This window comes from Besnoitia besnoiti, chromosome III (genome assembly GCF_002563875.1).
Source record: "Besnoitia besnoiti strain Bb-Ger1 chromosome III, whole genome shotgun sequence".
NCBI classification, from domain to species: domain Eukaryota; phylum Apicomplexa; class Conoidasida; order Eucoccidiorida; family Sarcocystidae; genus Besnoitia; species Besnoitia besnoiti.
In genome coordinates, this window is record NC_042358.1 from 71,037 (window position 1) to 86,812 (window position 15,776).

Here is a 15,776-nt window from a genome sequence, read left to right on the forward strand (position 1 = left end):
AGATCTCTTTCGCGTGGCCTCGGCACTCTTCTCCTCTGAGCGGCCTCTCCTGAGGCTTTTTCACACGCGTGAAAGCCTGAAAGAAGCCAGGCGAGGTAGGAACGGGCGACGCGGATGCGCCATGGAAAAAAAAGAAGAGACGCGTTTGTCTGCAAGGAGGAAGTCAGAAGACAGGCCGTCCGCTCGAAGAGGCACGACACGGATGTGGTTGAAGGGCGCAACCTTCGAAAAGAGAGAAGGAGAAGAGAGAGAAGACAGTGCCGCGATTTTTCGCGGTTAGCAGCGCTTCGTAGATTCGTCGGCAGTAAAGCACATCAGAGAGGCAGGGGAAAGAGCTGGTACGAGATGCCGTCTCGCCGGCTTTCGCAAAAACCCTAAACTGCCATAATAAAGCACACGCGCCTCAGAAGGTCGGTGAACTGGAGGCGATTCTGCCAGTCATTAGTTTGTATTTTTTTTGCTCTCTTTTCGACTGTCGCCCCTTCTACGTAGATCCTACATGCCAACACGGGGACTACACAGTGGCGACGAGTCCAGTATCTCAAGGCAACGAGGCAAAACGAAACCGGATAAAAAAAAATGCACGCAGAGAAACTTCGGAAGCAAAGGAAGCACATTTAAAATAGAAAAAAGCACAGCTATTTTCGTGACAAGTGACCTTACGCCTGCATGCAGGCCCAGCAAAACGCCGCATGCGGAGGAGGCTTTGCACTCGGAGCAGAAGTGAGGACATAAACAAAATTGCTTTCGTTTGACGGATGCATAGTCCTTTTCTTTTCGTTGAACTAGAGACCCGCTTTCTCCATTTTTCCCGCCCTGTCGATCTCTCTTCTGTCGGCCCCTCGCTCGTCCCTCTGGTGTATGTACAGGACTGCTCGTGAGAGAGGCCACGTATCCTGATCTCCGTTTTTCTGCCCTTTCCGTTCTCAGGTTTTTTTTTTCTCCTCTTCCCCCGTCTCTCTCCTTCTCCTCCAATATTTTTGCCCAAGTATCCACGCTTCACCACTTTTTCGCCGCCTCTGTCAGCTTCCTTTTGCCCCGTCTGCAACAGACTGTGCGCCTGCATCCGTCTGCTGAGTTGAGAGTCGAGTCGCGGTCTGGCCTTTCGTTTCTCTCGTTCGTCTCGTCGGCGGTGCTGCCTTCAACCAGGCCCGTGCTGACGGGAATCTGCTCTTTTTCAACGACACTAAACTCGAGCGAGCTTGAGCCCTCCTCGTAGCGGACCGCTGCTTCGAGCCGGAGCCTTCCAAGAACTCACAAGAGAGAATTTCACGGATCGGCGCAGCAGACAGTGTTGGAGCGACGCCGATGCCTGCAGAGTTCCCAACCGCCGAAGCGGACAAGGGAGAGCCCGCCGCCTAGCGCGCGAATTTCCGCCTTGTTTCTTCCTTCCCGTTTTTTTGGTCATGATGCCGAGCTCACGCCCCAGACACGAGGGCGATGAGGAAGCCCGCCAGCCCCGGCCGCGTAGCGCGGACTCTGACAGCGACGAAGAGCGTCACGCGCCTGCGTCGAAGTCCGGAGGCGCTGGCGAAACCTCGTCCGATTCTGAAGACGAGCGAGGACGCGCGGCGGCTGGCGACAAGCGCCCAGAAGCAGACAGACAGGGGCGAGACGCGAAAAAAACAGACACGCGCGCGACAAACGGGCGTAGCCAAGCCCAGCCGCCCAGCGCGGACAATGACGAAAGCAGCAGCGACGATGACAGCTTCGGTGAGCCGTGCGGGGTCTCGAGTATCGCGTTTGCAGCCCCGGTTTTTCCAACCGGGCGCTCTTGCGGAAAAGGCACATTTCGGCGGTCGGCCGCGCATTTGCTTCGCATCAAAGCCGACCGTCGCCTCGGGGATATTCTGCGCACTCGGGCGCTGCCTATCCTGCGCGGCCTTTCACCTGTCTCTGTGCCTGCCTTTAGCCTTCTTTCTTCCAGGATATTTCTCAAAGTCTAGTGTCTGGCGGGCACCTTTCCGCGGCTCTACATCCCTCCAAGATGCGTGCGTCTCTCGCAGGTTTCCCGCAGCGGCTTTCTCCTAAATAAGCCACACGACTTTTTTTTCTCTGCTTGGCTGCCGGAGTCTCCCTCGCGTCACCCTCTCTGTTCGCGTGCGGGCTCCGGCTTCAGCTTTGTCTGCCAATTTCACTCGATTCTTCGCCTCTTCTTTCGCTCCCTTCCGCAGGTCCTGCTCCAGTGGCGAGGGGGGGCGGGAAGGCCGGGGCGCCCGCGACCAAGCGGCGCTGCCTGGTGCCCCATCAGGAGCTTTACCTGCGGAACTTGCCTCAAGAAGAGCGATACTTCAAGTCGTTCATGCACCGCGACGAGGTCTCCCACGGTGAGTGCACCGCGCGAAGCGGAGAAAACGCCACGCAGAGGCCCTGAGGCGTGGCCGGGTTCGGTGCCTCAGCGGCTCGACGTCGGACCTGCGATGGCGCGCAGACTCCGTGTGGTCTGAGTCTCTTGAAGACTGGGTTTAGAGCAAAGGGGTGGGATTTGCTTCTTCGCAGCGTGGCTGCGCCGCGCTTCTGTCGCGTGTGATGCGGCTGCGAGGCCGGCGAACGCGTCGCCTCCACGGTGGAATTCGAGGCCTTGAAGCTCTGTCTCGCCGTTGCACGGCCGCTTGCGCTCTGCGTCAGCGCGTGCGAACTGTTCAGGCGAGAGAGTTTCCGTCTCGGCCGCATCCATCCTTGCGGAGGCCGCTGCAATTGGGTTTCAGAGGAGGGAGACGGTGAATGTCAAAAGCGAAGGCGTGAGCGCTGGAACATGGTTCTCAAGTGCGCTTTGTGCTGCAGTGGTGGTGAGTCCGCTTCACCGCTTCATCATCACGGGCAGTGTCGACGGTCACGTGAAGTTTTGGATCCGCGAGGCGGAGGACATCGAGTTCGTCAAGCACTTCCGCGCACACATTGGTGAGACCTCTTTGCTTCTGCGGCGCGTCTCTTGCGCCGCGAGAGAGGTTTCAGGCTGTAGTCAACCCTGTTTGATTGCGAGTTTGTTTACACGCATCCGTGTCGCGATTCCTTTCTCTCTCTGCGCCCGATATGCCTCGAAGCGGCTCTTCTCGCTTCGCCTCGACGATTTCCTCCCTTTCGCTTGGGCCCTGTCAGGTTTCTCTGCACTCCCCCGGAGTCGCATATCACGTGTGACTGCTGGTCCGGGCTCCCTTCCCTAGCTCCTTCCCTTCTCTTTTCGCGTCAACTCCGTTTCGTTCCTCTCGGCGCGTGTATCTGTCGATGTGTTTGAGGTTTCTGGCCTTTTTTCGAGTGTGGCTTCTGGCCGCGAAATTCATTGTCCTTCAGTTTGTCCCCGTTTTTCTCGGCGTTCGCATTCAGGCGCGCTGCACTGTCTCTGCGTGTCCGCGGCGGACAGTGGCGCGGTAGTGGGGTCCGTGGGCGGCGACTCCACCTTTCGGCTCTTCGAAGTCGTGACCTTCGACATGCTGTGTCTGCTCAAGCTCGCCTTCACGCCGCTCGCCTGCGAATTCGTCCATGGCAAGGAGGAACCTGCGCCGGTCGTCGCCATGTGAGCCCGCGCGGCGCCGGCCTGTCCCGCGCCGCTTTCAGCCGCAAAGGAGCGTATACTTGCGCTCGCCTGCTTTGCTCTCTGAAACGCAGATACCCGCATTCGCGCATGCATAAGTGACTGCATGCGAGCCGTGTCACGTGGATTCGGAGTTGTGTATAAGCGTGCGGCTCTGGCGCGTGTCTGGACCGCCTGACTGGCGTTTTTCCTCTCCTTGCTTGTGACTGGCTTCAGCTCGGCGAAAGACACTCCCGACATCTTCTTGTTTAAGCCGACGCTTAGCTCGGAATCGTTCGCCAAGTTTTCTCAGTACTCGGGCCCTGCGCACCTTCTGCGCTTCAACGCCGTTTTGAAAGTTTTTGCGTCGGCTGACAAAGAGGGCGGCCTCGAGGTCTGGTGTACAGACACCTGCCAGCGCGCCACGAGCGAAAACCGCCGCGGAAAGATCCGCTACGCGCTGAAAAGCGAAACCGGTTTCTTCGAATTGGCCAAAGTAAGCGCCCGCCGACTCTGCGCTGTCGGGGAGGGCCGTGCGGTTTCGACAATGCCGGAATCGTGGAAATCCTTGAGGAGACAACTTTTACATTGAATAGTTCTGATTTTTCATCTTCATCAATCAAAAGATTTTTCTGCCCATCCGTTACTCTTTACGAAAACAGAGGATAATTTATTAGATACTTGGTTATTATATAGAACGATTTTCGAATATATATAAAACAGGTCTTCATATTACAGCATTTGAAAAATTGAAAAACGAATTCATTATCAAGCGGAATAGAGCTATAGAAGTAGATGGAATCACTAAACCCATTTCTATCAAACTACGCGTTCTGTGTTTTTTTCAATCTCTCGCCTCGTTTCGATGTGTGGATGTGCCCCGAGGAGTGCGCCAGTCCTTCTGAAGACGTCTAACCCCCGCTTAGTGCCTGTCAACACGAACTGTTATCTCTCGTTTCTTCTCCCCTTGTGTGTTGCGTCTCTGACCCATTCTCGGAGGTGCGCGTGCGCCTGTCCGCAGAACAAGACCTACGCCGTCGCGCTCGCCGTGAGCCCCGACGGCCAACTCCTCGCGGTTCTCTCTGAAGATTCGGCACTCCGCATTTTCCGCTTTCTCACTGGGAAGCTCTCGAAAGTCTACTTGGAAACGATCGACGTAAGGGCAAGCCCACTTGCGCGGATCGGCGTGCGGCAGCAGGATATCCCCGACGGCCCACAACCGCCGCGTGCCTCGTCTGAAGGACGCTCGAGAGACCGCCGCTGTCTCTGTGCGTCGGCCTGGCCAGATCGTGCTTTCTAGCCGCAGATCACGCCTCGACGATTGCATAGCTTAGCTCTGGGAGGCTGGTAGATTGGTGCTTCCCGCGCCTCCGCCGACTCGCGACCTGACGCGGGCTCTTCACTCTGCGCGGCTCCGCGCCAGAGGGGCATGGGAGGGGGAGGGGGGTAGGTGGGAGGGGGGAGACGTCACAGAGGAGACAATATGTATACCGAACCTACAACGATGGTGACATCCTCTGTTCACGCTCGTGGATTCAGTGTCCAGGACCACCTGGGGTGGGCGAGGCGGGGGGGGAGGGGGGGAGCAGGGAGCTGTGTGTGGGGTTTGGCTGCGCTCGGCTTGAAGGGTACTCCGTTTCGTGGAGCTTCACCAGGTCTTTGTGTGGGGTTGTGTTTGGCCTTTGCCAGATGTATCAGACCGCGCAGAACGATCCGCAGCGTCGGCTGCTGCATGTGGACGCGCTGGACTTTGAGCACCGTCTGGCTGCCGAGAAGGAGCTGGCGAGGGCTCGCGCACGCGACTGGCAGACGATGAGCTTCGACGAGAGCTCCAACTTCCTCGTCTACCCCTCGATGCTAGGCATCAAAATTGTCAACGTTAAGGACAACAAAGTGAGCCAAAGGGCGCTCGCGCCCCGAACCGAGCTTGCCAGCCTCGGGGCCTGCTGCCGTGTCGCAGAGGCGGTGTCGCGCTGCTCTGTGTGGACCCTGCGGGCGTGCCGCTAGTGATCCGTTTGATCTTTCAGAATTCCATAACAATATTAGAAAACCTCTGTACTAAGCCGTCTTCTAATAAACATAGGAAGTGCATGCATGAAACATATTTTTAAAGTTTTGTTGTCAAGGCCAGGGGATGGGTTTGATGGGGATACCGCGCCGACGGCGCTGCATTCTCCAAAGCGAGCGCGCGTCGCGCCGCCTGTGTCTCTTTGGAGACTCGCAGGTCTGTTTCTCGTCCGCGAGGAGGCGAGGACTGGCAATTCTGCGGGGATGCGCGGAGTTACACGCAGGGTTTCGGGATGTGATTGTCAGGCGGTCTCGAGTACCGACGCGCAGAGCGTGCGCGTCGCTTCGTCGAGGCGCGGCCGCCGTGTTTCTCTCTCTGGGTTTTTCTCTGCAGCTGTGCCGTCTGATTGGCAAGCCTGAGCACAGTCTGCGGTTCCTCTCCGTGGCGCTCTACCAGGCCAAGGCGCAGAAGGTAGGCATTTTGTCCGCATGCGCGTTTTTCTCTTGCGCGTCAAGCGACCTGACTGCGGCGAGGGAGTCGCAGCAGAGGGAGGGGGGAGGGGTCGGTCGGAGTCCGTGCGGGCGACTCGCGACACGGATGGAAGCAGTTTCCGGTTTGTGTGTGGATGTTCCAGCGCAAGCCGACGACGACGGTGGTGCTGGGGAAGAACGCAAAAAGCCAAGAAGCCAAGGACGAGAACCGCATGGACGCCGTCATCGTCGCCTCGGCCTTCAAGAAAAACCGGTACGTGCCTCGTGTTTCCGCCTGTTGACAGCTGCTTAGCCACCTAGAGCAGGGATAAAAAAGACGACTCTCCTGTAGGGCGAGTTTGTAAAAGAGGGATGTGTTCTCTATCGGGGAAAAAGGGGCGGTACGAGGAGCGGGTCGTGAGATGCCGCCATTGCCTCTGAAGGCCTTGTCCAGCTAGAGCGATACGCATGTGGGCAGGATGGAGAGTCTCGAGAGAGCTCGACACCTCTTCGACACAGGGCGACGACCAGAGGGGCGAGTCAGAAGTCTGAGAGGCACATGCCTGTGTCTGTAAACTTGCCTTTTTCGTGTTCTTTCAATTCACGCAGGGTGTACTTCTTTACCTCGGACATGCAGAAGGAAGGCCTGGTGGACATGAGAGACGTTTTCAACGAAAAACCGTCGAAGGAAGAGCAGGAAGCCTTGGCTCGTAAGTGCTGGCGGTCCTCGGGGGGCGTGGCTGCGGAGGGCGGTACCTCGCTGCATGCGAGTCGGTTGTGTTCGTTGTGTGCCTTACGTGTCGGTGTCGCCTTTTTCTCGTCGCCGAGTGGGCGCTTTCCGCCTCGCATTGTGTCTATGCGGATTGTGCACCGATAGACGTATGTCGGAGTCCACAGTGGACTCCACGTGCGCCGATGGCAGGCAGCTCTGTCCGTAGCGCGGAGAAAGATATATGCATCTTTGTTTGCGTCAACGGAAACGCATGTACTGCTCTCTCGCGACCGGCTCTTTTTTCGCCCCAATTTGCTTATTTTCTTTTCTTTCTCTTCTCGGCCGTTCTTCAGCAAGCGCGTCGTCCGCAATCGCCCCGTCGCTTCGCACCGGCCGCACAGCGACGATTTTCACGACGATGGGCGACATTTTCATTCGTTTGTTCCCGCAAGAATGCCCCAAGACTGTCGAGAACTTCTGCACGCACGCCCGCAACGGCTACTACGACCACTGCATTTTTCACCGTGTCATCAAGGGCTTCATGATTCAGACTGGAGACCCCAATGGAGACGGCACAGGAGGTGCGGCCGCGGAATCTCGGAGACACCCTGCTCTATGTGAAGTGCGGTGGAAAAAAAGAGGTTACGCGAGCGTGTTTCGAGGCTTAAGCTTGGGCAGCGGGGCTGGGCACGTAGCGCCGCCCTCAGCTACTGAGCCGCAGTGCGGGCAGAGTGAGGGTGAATGTCTTCCAAGCATAGCCACGTGCGCGCTCGCTTCGAGCCAGCCCGGTCATCGTCTCCGTCCACCCATGCGCTGCCTCGCAGTGTGCAGCGTGTCTCTCTGAGGTCGGGGTAGGTCGTTTCGAGTTTCTTCTGCGTCTGTCAGCAGATGCCTTCGGTTTGTCCGGGCCTACGCATGCATGTGCCGAGCTGTGTGTGTGTGCCGCCCCTCTGGCTGCAGGCGAGTCCATTTGGGGCGGCGACTTTGAGGACGAGTTTCACCGGTCACTCAAGCACGACAGGCCGTTCACGGTCTCGATGGCGAACGCGGGCCCAAACACGAACGGTTCGCAGTTTTTCATCACAACCGTCCCCTGCAGCTGGCTGGATAACAAACATACGGTCTTTGGCCGCGTCGTCCAGGGCATGGACGTAGTGACCAAAATCGAAAGTGTAAGTTTTTGGGCCTGTCCAGGAGGCCGGCGCATGCACGCGGGACGGTTGCGGTGACGAGGAGGCGGTATCCTCTGCTGGCGTTCGCCGATCCGTCAGTGAAGCGCTCTGCACAGATTTCTGCGCATATCCGGCGCCACAGGCGCGCTCAAACCGCGCACGTGTCAACAGGAACGCGCGCAGCAGAGTGAGGGAAAAGGGGATTCCGCAGCGATTTCGTGTCATTAGCATCTATCCTGGCTTTCGGACATATACGCAGCTCTAGCTGCGGAGCGAAGAGGTTACGCATGGGCTAGCGAGGAGTTTTTGCAACGAGTGACCGTTTACAGTGCGCCGCCAACAGGTGCATGCGCCCCAATGCAAGCGCGACCAGGGCGGATGAGAGGCCCTGCCAGACAGCTCGAGAGACGGCGGGTTATGCGTGTGGCAGCCAAAACCTAAATTCTGGACGAAATAGTTGAAAGTCGACAGCATGCAGAGCTGCAGTGAACTCACCGTGGGAGACGGTCGGCGCAAGAATGGGACAATTTGAGCTGCGAGTCAACTGAGGCAGCGGTCGCCCGGCGTTCGCTCGAGTGGCAGTCCGCCACGTATCGAAGCATCCATGCATGGTTCATGTGCTTTGTCAGACAGGCTGCGTCTTTCGAGAGCTGTTGTTTCGTGATGTGCGGGTTCTGTTCTACTAAACGGCCACCACTGGTAAAGCATGCGCTTTGCGGTTTGTTTCGGTCCAGGTGCCCACGAATGTCGAGGATAAACCCAAGCAGGACGTGAAGCTTCTCACGATCAAAATCACTTCGTAGCTCAAGCTTCTTGCCAACCTTACGAATGCGAGGCAAAGGTCGCAGTTTTTCTCCGGTGGCAGCATGCGTGTGAGCTCTGTGCTGCCGCTGCCGCAGGGCTTTGCTCTGCAGTGCGCGGTGAACAGCTACGCGACACGCACAATTCTTGAAGAAACGAATTCTCTCCTCAACGTGAAACACTGCAGAGCACAGATGGGCGCTGACGAAGCGGTCGCGCCCGTGTAGGGGACGAAAACTCTGCACATGAGTGGCTACATGTCACTCTATGTCGTCGGTTGACACTGCCTGGGGGCTTCACGTGGCAAAAAATACGCTAGATCGTGTCTCAGTCCAGGCATACGCAATGTCTAAAAGTCCCGTAGTTGGGATAAGTTCGTGAACACGGTTGAGAAGTTCGACGGCTATAAGCAGTAGGCACGAGTGGAGATGTTTTGCAAAAGTTCACTCCGCCCCCACGCGCCGACGGGCTCGTCGTTAGATTTATTCAGCTAACGTGCGTCGGAGGAAAGGCGTATTGGTCTTCATTACGAGCTGAAACACAGGAAACGGGTCAGCCAGGAGGGCGGTGTGCCGGGGTCCTCACGAGGGGCGAGAAACAGCAGGTGGAGCGGTGGCAGCGAAAAAGAAAAATAGAAGATCGAAAAAAGGGAACAGCAGTGCCGCCAGGGCGCTAGTCCGCGACAAAGGAAGAATCTGTACGAAAAGCTGCACAACAGAGACGCGATCCGGATCCTGGCGGGGACGCGGCGCCGCGCCGGAGACGCACCCGCCGTATGAAGGCTCCCCCCTGCATGGGGGGAGCCTTCATACGACGACGCAAGATGGCGATCGGTTGGCGGAAGACTCACACTGCGGATTCACAAGGTGCGAATGCAACTGGTTCAGACGCACGCCTTTGAACTGTGAAGAGTGTGAAAAGACGTCTGTGGCGAAAGGTTTTCGCAGAAGCAGACTAGCTGGTCAGATAACGCCAACAAGCCAGCGCGGCAGGGCGAGCTAACATGTGAGACGGAGGGTCAAATTCGAGTTGTATTACATAATTTTTATGTACATTTAACTTGTTATGGCAGCTCTGCAGGTATTTATTGCACATTTAAAGGTAACTCACTTGCATATTATCCCTTTAGATTATCTCAATCTTGTGAAACGGGCAAGGCACGTCAGCAGCCGAAGGACTCGGGGAGCCCACCGCGCAGCCGCCCGCGCTTCTGCTGTTTTGGCGCGCAACGGTCTGAGACGGTAAAGCAGAATTCGTCGAATGCGGAAGGCGGTAGCAGCCGCATCTGTTCCCAGCGACTGCTCCCGGCTACCGCTTGTTTCGCAGTGAAGTTGGTCTTTCGCGAGAAACGCCAAGAAGAGCGTCGCAGGATAACCGCGAAGAGCTTCCTCACCTCCCTACTCACCCGGACACTTCGCCCCCCAGCCGCGCGGCATTAGCGGTAATGTCTAGAGTGTCGTGTTCATTTCTTAGTTTGCGTACATGTCTTCGGAAACGGAGGACGGATGTTTCGGTAGGTGCGTGCGAGTGAGGCATTCTCGATCGTAAGCCACTTCAGGTCCACACAGAAGCCGATTCGGCAGCCAGGGTTTTTTTTTTTTTTTTTTTTTTTTTTTTTGGCCAGTTGCGTACAAAGACTCTGTGCTAGTTCGGCCGCTGTTCGTCCCTCTTTACGGCACTAACGGACTGAGAAGCGTCCACCGCGCTAGATCGTGCTGATCTTCACAGTTTTAGGAATTTTTCTTCCGCTGGAGACGCCATTGTGTGGTGCACGCTCTCCGGCGTCGTGGCGAACATTCATCCATGTGCTTGCTTCAGTTATTATTTGATTGGTATTGCGTGCCCTAAGTACGTAGGGAAAAGGAGAGGTTGACCGTTATTTAAACACAACAGTTACCATATCTCTAGATGAATGCTAAATCTAGAGTATCTCTCCTAATACGGTCCTTAATGTGGTTATGCTTTTGCTCCGCGACGGACAGACCCCGGGCACGGACGAGAACTTCCTGATTTTGCTATCGATTTCTCTATTTCGCCAGGTTGCAGCAATGGAGAATGCTGTTTTCATCGGGAGCATGCCTCTCGGCAAACAGTTGGGATCTCAACCGTTTTTTCGGGGGTCGCGCGTCTCGCTCTGCGGTCAAGCTCCTGCGCCCCCGACGCGAGCGCTTCTGATACGGCGGACCGCAATCCTCGGACTAGTCCTATCGTGTTTTGTCGCCCGTCCCCGCGCCTCTTCCTGGCACGAGATCAACGCGTCGAACGCGTTCCCACGGGTGTTTACGATTTTTGCCGCAGCAACGGGCGCCGAGTCGGGCAGCAGCCCCGGTGATGGGTCGCTCGCTGCTGGGGGAGGCGCTCAGGCGCCTGACCCGCAGCAGATTTTGAAATTGGTCACAGAGAAACCGACCGAAGAGCGTCCCTTACCGGAAGATAATCAGGCGCGTCTGAAGGACCCCTCTGATGTCGGCGACGGCTCTGACTCGGGGCTCGGCGCCTCCGCCCACCCTCGACGGCAGTTCAGCGCGGCCAAACTGCAAGCCCTTGCAAGGTGCTGTCTGAAAGTTTGGGATGGCCTTCCAGCAGCGGCCGTGACTGTTTCGCCTCTCTTCGGGGGGCTGAGCAACATGCTTTTCGTCGCCGATGCCGACGTGCCCGCTGCAGCAGCCGAAGACGAGGGTCACCCACGGGAGTCTGACGGCAGAAAGCGGCGTCAGTCTGAAACGCAGTTCACGTATTCCCGCGACGAATGCCCCTGCAGTGCAGACGACCCTTCTAAGACGTCTCAAAACTGGGATGCAGCGAGTGCGCCGCGCCGCGTTTTGATCCGAATCTACGGTCACACAGGCGAGGAGCTGTTTGACGCCTCGGAGGAACGCCACGTGTTTAAACAGCTCGGGCAGCTCGGCATCGCACCGAAATGTCTGGCTGAGTTCCCAGTGAGTCAGCAGAGGCTGGCGACGCGAGTGTTTCGTGTCTGCGCACGACTGCCAAGTCGGAGGTACAAGATCAGTAGCAGCAATTTAGTGATGACGGGTTTCTTGGTAAATGTGCCAGCTTGGGGGGGAGGGGGGGGGGGCATGGCGATTGGTGTATTTGAGGCGAGTTTTCATGCGCTCGGTTTAATTTGTAGTTTTTAACCAAAGTCCTAGTGTGCTAGTACGGTCGCGCGAACACCCCGAATAGCCCCCGAGACCTCATTCTTGTCGAAGCAGGTAGCTGGCTGAGTATGGGTTTCTCGCCAGTCTTCAGCAGGCGATTCGGGAAACAGGCCTGTGTGTTTTGGCTTGTTTCTGCATACGTGTGAATGCAGGGCGGCCGAATTGAAGAGTGGATTTATGGGCGCAGCCTGACCCCCGCGGACCTTCAGAACGACGAGGTGCAAAGGAAGCTCGCCGTTTTGGTGAGTGTAGACTGTCTGTTCAGCCAGAGCGCCGGTCTTCGGATTTCTACGAACGGAGTGACCTATCAGATTACCTTCGCTTCCACGGTATTTATCATGTTCACATTGAAACGCATCCAGTGTAAAGGCTGGACGTCATCCAGCTTTACCTTCTATGATGTCATGTTCGCTAGCTGGTTCAGTGCCCTCGTATGCGCACCGATAAGCAGGTGGCGGCACCGTTATGTGTTGTCTGTCACTGCGACGCAAACCTACGAACGCGACGCATGCGGCCGTAGGTGTGTCTGCGTTTCTCTATGAAGCAAACTATATTCCCGATGTGGCATTCCCGCCCTGCCTGCGTGTGTTGACGGGCGCCGCAGCTAGGAGATTTCCACCAAGTTATCCTTCCCCGCTGGTCGACTGTCAGATCTTCCAACTGCCGGTGGTCGCGTCAGCTGCCGGCCGTTGCCAGCAAATTTCACGAGGAGGAACTCGAGCGCTTCAAGACTTTCAGTCGCACCCAGTGCGAGTGCGTTTTCTGCCGCATTTACTTGTGGAGTGAGTTTGCGACGAAGGGCCCTGCTGCGCAGATCGCGCGTGTCTCTCAAGTCCCCCCCCTGGCGGCCTCGATCTTCCAAGGCGAGCGGACAGGACGTCCCCAAGAAGGCGCAGCGCCCGCTGCGCGTGGCGGCCTCGGGGCGCTGCTGTCCGTCGCCGAACGGAGCCGGTTCGACGCCTTAGGCCTGGTTGCCTACTATCAGCGAGAAGCAGAGAAACTCGAGAACGTAGGCGCACTGGCGAGCTTTGTTCGATGCCCCCAGGCCGTGACATCGTCTGGCCGCAAAAGGGCTTGCGAGGGGGAACTGTCAGCCTGTGGAGCGTTCACTGCGTGGCTTTAAAGTTTGAGGGGCGTGTGAGTCACGCTTCTGCCACGAGCATGCAGTCGCGAATCTAAAAAGCACTGCATATGTTTCCAGCGAGCATCGATGCCGCGATGCTCTGTCCTGTTTTCGCCGTCGGGCTCGGGTGGCTGCTGGAGAGACCTCGCGTCTGGTTGGAGCAGCGCCCTTGGGCCAGCGTCTGCTGCGCTGCGTTTGTTCAGTTCGCAATCCGGTCAGTGTAGAATCCCAGCGCGGACGCGTTTATGTGCGCCTGGCGGTGTGCCAGGGACGGGGTCTAGATCTCTGGTCGTTGCCGCTTCTCCGTTGCCTGGAGGTTCCCGGGGTGCGTCTGTCTCTCTTCGTCAGGTGATGCTTGACCGCATGGCGGCCGAACTCGCGCCTACACACCTGGAGACAGTGTACGGATCGCTTGATCGGTGGATGCTGCTCTCTGGCGCTTCGCCTGTCCTCGCACACAACGACGTGCAGGAAAACAACGTGATGATGGTGAGAGGCGGTTGCGATTTGCGTGGAGTGCGGAAGCCGCATTCAGCAGTAATGAGACACCCCACGTCTCCACTTCGATTCTCAAGAGAGTGTGTCAGCATTCAGGTGTTTCGAGATTGAGCGTCGGATGGTAGACCCAGGCCAGAGCATCTTCTACATCCTCAGGGGAGTGCAGCAAAGCTCTGAGGCGGAGCGCGGTGCAAGCACCCGGCTGAGCAAAGAGCCCCGATGACGTACAACGGGTAGGAGGGAGGGTAGGAAGATGAGTCCCAGCGTCGGTCTCGCGACACCGGATGAAACGTGGCGGGTGGCGCGGCCCGCTGGCAAGCATCGTGGGGGGGGGGGAGTAGGGGGGGGTTCCAAATGCCGAGGCCGGCGTAGGCCGTGACTCTGTATATCCGGCCTGTTCTGTGGGGCGTATGTGTGGTCTGGCGTGCAGACGACAGACGGCAAGCTGCGTTTTATCGATTTCGAGTACTCTGGCAAGAATTTGCGGTCCTTCGACATCGGCAACTTGTTCAGGGAGATGACCATCAACTATACAGCTGCCCCAGGCAAGGAGGCACTCGAACGCCACTAGCTGAGTACACGTCGCCGATGTTTGCGGACGACCGCTAGGCAGCTTAGCACCGCAGTATTGGCTCTCCTCTGTGTCTCTCTCTCGTCTCTCACTGCATCTAGAAGGCCGGCGTCGGCAAAAGCGGCTCTGGCGACGATGGGGCAGATCGCTCAGCATGTGTCGTAGCAGACGATCGATTGCGCACATGTCCGCAATAGAATAGAAGCCCTGCCGTTTGCTGGGCGCATGCGAGCACACTTGAGACTCTCGGGGCTTGCCTCTCGGAACAGTGAGCATGCGTGGATGTAGTGTGTGTCCTGCAGAGTATCCGTTCTTTTCGGTGAATTTGCTCGACTACCCTTCGCTGCGTGTGCGGCGGCATTTTATTGCCCACTACTTGGCGCATCTTCTTCGTGCGCATTTTCCGGCATCTACTGGCTTGCGGGGAACGCTCACTAAGGCGATAGTCGAGCATTTCGAGGTGATGGTAAGCCACAAAGGGTCATGCGATTTGCTTCCACGCGTGCGCGATCGGTTCTGAGGGAGGGTGGTCTCCTCCGCGCTCAGCCGTCGTCCTCAAGCCTGCAAAACTCGCCACTGTCGTGCCTTCTGTTGGCAGGTCGAGCTGGCGGGTCTCGCCTCGGATCTGCAGTGGGCCTTCTGGTCTCTCAGCAAGTAAGTGCCGGCCCTGGGTTTGAGCTGTTGAGAGTCTCTCTGGCGTGGGTTTGATGGAGTGGGGCTCGGTGTATAGAGGAGAGTAGCGACCTGCGCTGCTAGTTGGTTCGAGGCTGCCTCGCCAGACTTGCGTAGGGCCTCTCTCTTTGTTGCGTAGTTCAGTCTCTGCGTGGTCAGGGTCTGCACTTCGCTCCATTGTCCGTTTCGGCAGGTCTCGCGAGTTTCGAGACGCGTTCGGTTCTCCGCACTTGAGGCTGAGTCCTCTCTGCACCATATGAACTCTAGTATAGTTCTTCATCCGATTGAAATTAAGGACGTTTAAGGAGCATTAGAGTTTGCTAGTAATTGTTCTCCCCAGATAGCATGCGAAGGATGGGTTTTGGGCTTCCATCTTTTCCATTGTGGATTCTGAGGGTGGCGAAGCCCTCAAGCCCCTGCGACTGGCTCTGTTTCGTTGTGCGCAGGATGCAGACCGCCGAGCCCGAGGGTGAATTTTCGCACATTCAATACGCGCTTACCCGGTAAGTTGCTTCTCGGCAGCTCGCCTTTACTGATATAGCTACCTCTCTCTGCCTTTTCAATCAACTAGCAGGGCGCAGGCTTTGCAGCCTTCGTAGCAGCTTCGCTCGCGAGTCGGCGTAAATGGAGCCGCGAGAGTCTCTGATCCATCTCTGATCCACCAGAGACCCGCTTGCTTAGTATGTCGTGCAGTCAATATCATTCGGTCCGCATGTTTTACGGAGACGGTAGCCAAGGGGCAGCGAACCTCAAATTTGACTCGCGCACGAGCGGTGGTGCATTGGCATGCGGTATTAGCGGCGCAGTATTTTGCTGCGTTATTGTCGTTTTCTCTGCGCCAGGCTAGCCATGTATGAGCAGAAGAAGGACGAGCTTATTAGACGGGGAGTCCTTCACGGCAGAACTTGAAGCGGTATCTGCGGGCCTTCGGCTGGCTCGGCTGATATTTTTTACAGAGAAGTGATCGGGTTTAATCTCCCCTGGCGCGCCTTTTGTTGATGAGCCAGTCTCCTTCATGCCTCCTTCGTTGCATCTTCAGTACTGTTGCTCCATGTGGGCCGTTTCTACGCTCGGCGA

The 15,776-nt window shown here is 57.1% G+C and overlaps 2 protein-coding genes across 2 annotated transcripts; both read left to right on the top strand.

The window, feature by feature from the left end:
- Positions 1-1,409: 1,409 nt before the first annotated feature.
- BESB_043220 (peptidylprolyl isomerase domain-containing protein) lies at positions 1,410-8,676 on the top strand (the record flags this gene model as incomplete). The annotated part of the gene is made up of 13 exons (XM_029362773.1): positions 1,410-1,713; positions 2,175-2,327; positions 2,785-2,901; positions 3,325-3,514; positions 3,749-4,007; positions 4,533-4,667; positions 5,201-5,404; positions 5,913-5,990; positions 6,154-6,263; positions 6,599-6,699; positions 7,055-7,282; positions 7,662-7,873; positions 8,608-8,676. The coding sequence occupies 13 exons, from the start codon at positions 1,410-1,412 to the stop codon at positions 8,674-8,676; spliced, it is 2,160 nt and encodes a 719-aa protein (XP_029220139.1).
- A 2,046-nt stretch (positions 8,677-10,722) lies between these two features.
- Positions 10,723-15,608, top strand: BESB_043230 (phosphotransferase enzyme family protein; the record flags this gene model as incomplete). Its single annotated transcript, XM_029362774.1, has 9 exons — positions 10,723-11,613; positions 11,988-12,077; positions 12,440-12,844; positions 13,307-13,447; positions 13,887-14,001; positions 14,330-14,493; positions 14,626-14,681; positions 15,146-15,202; positions 15,542-15,608. The coding sequence occupies 9 exons, from the start codon at positions 10,723-10,725 to the stop codon at positions 15,606-15,608; spliced, it is 1,986 nt and encodes a 661-aa protein (XP_029220140.1).
- Between the last annotated feature and the right edge of the window lie 168 nt (positions 15,609-15,776).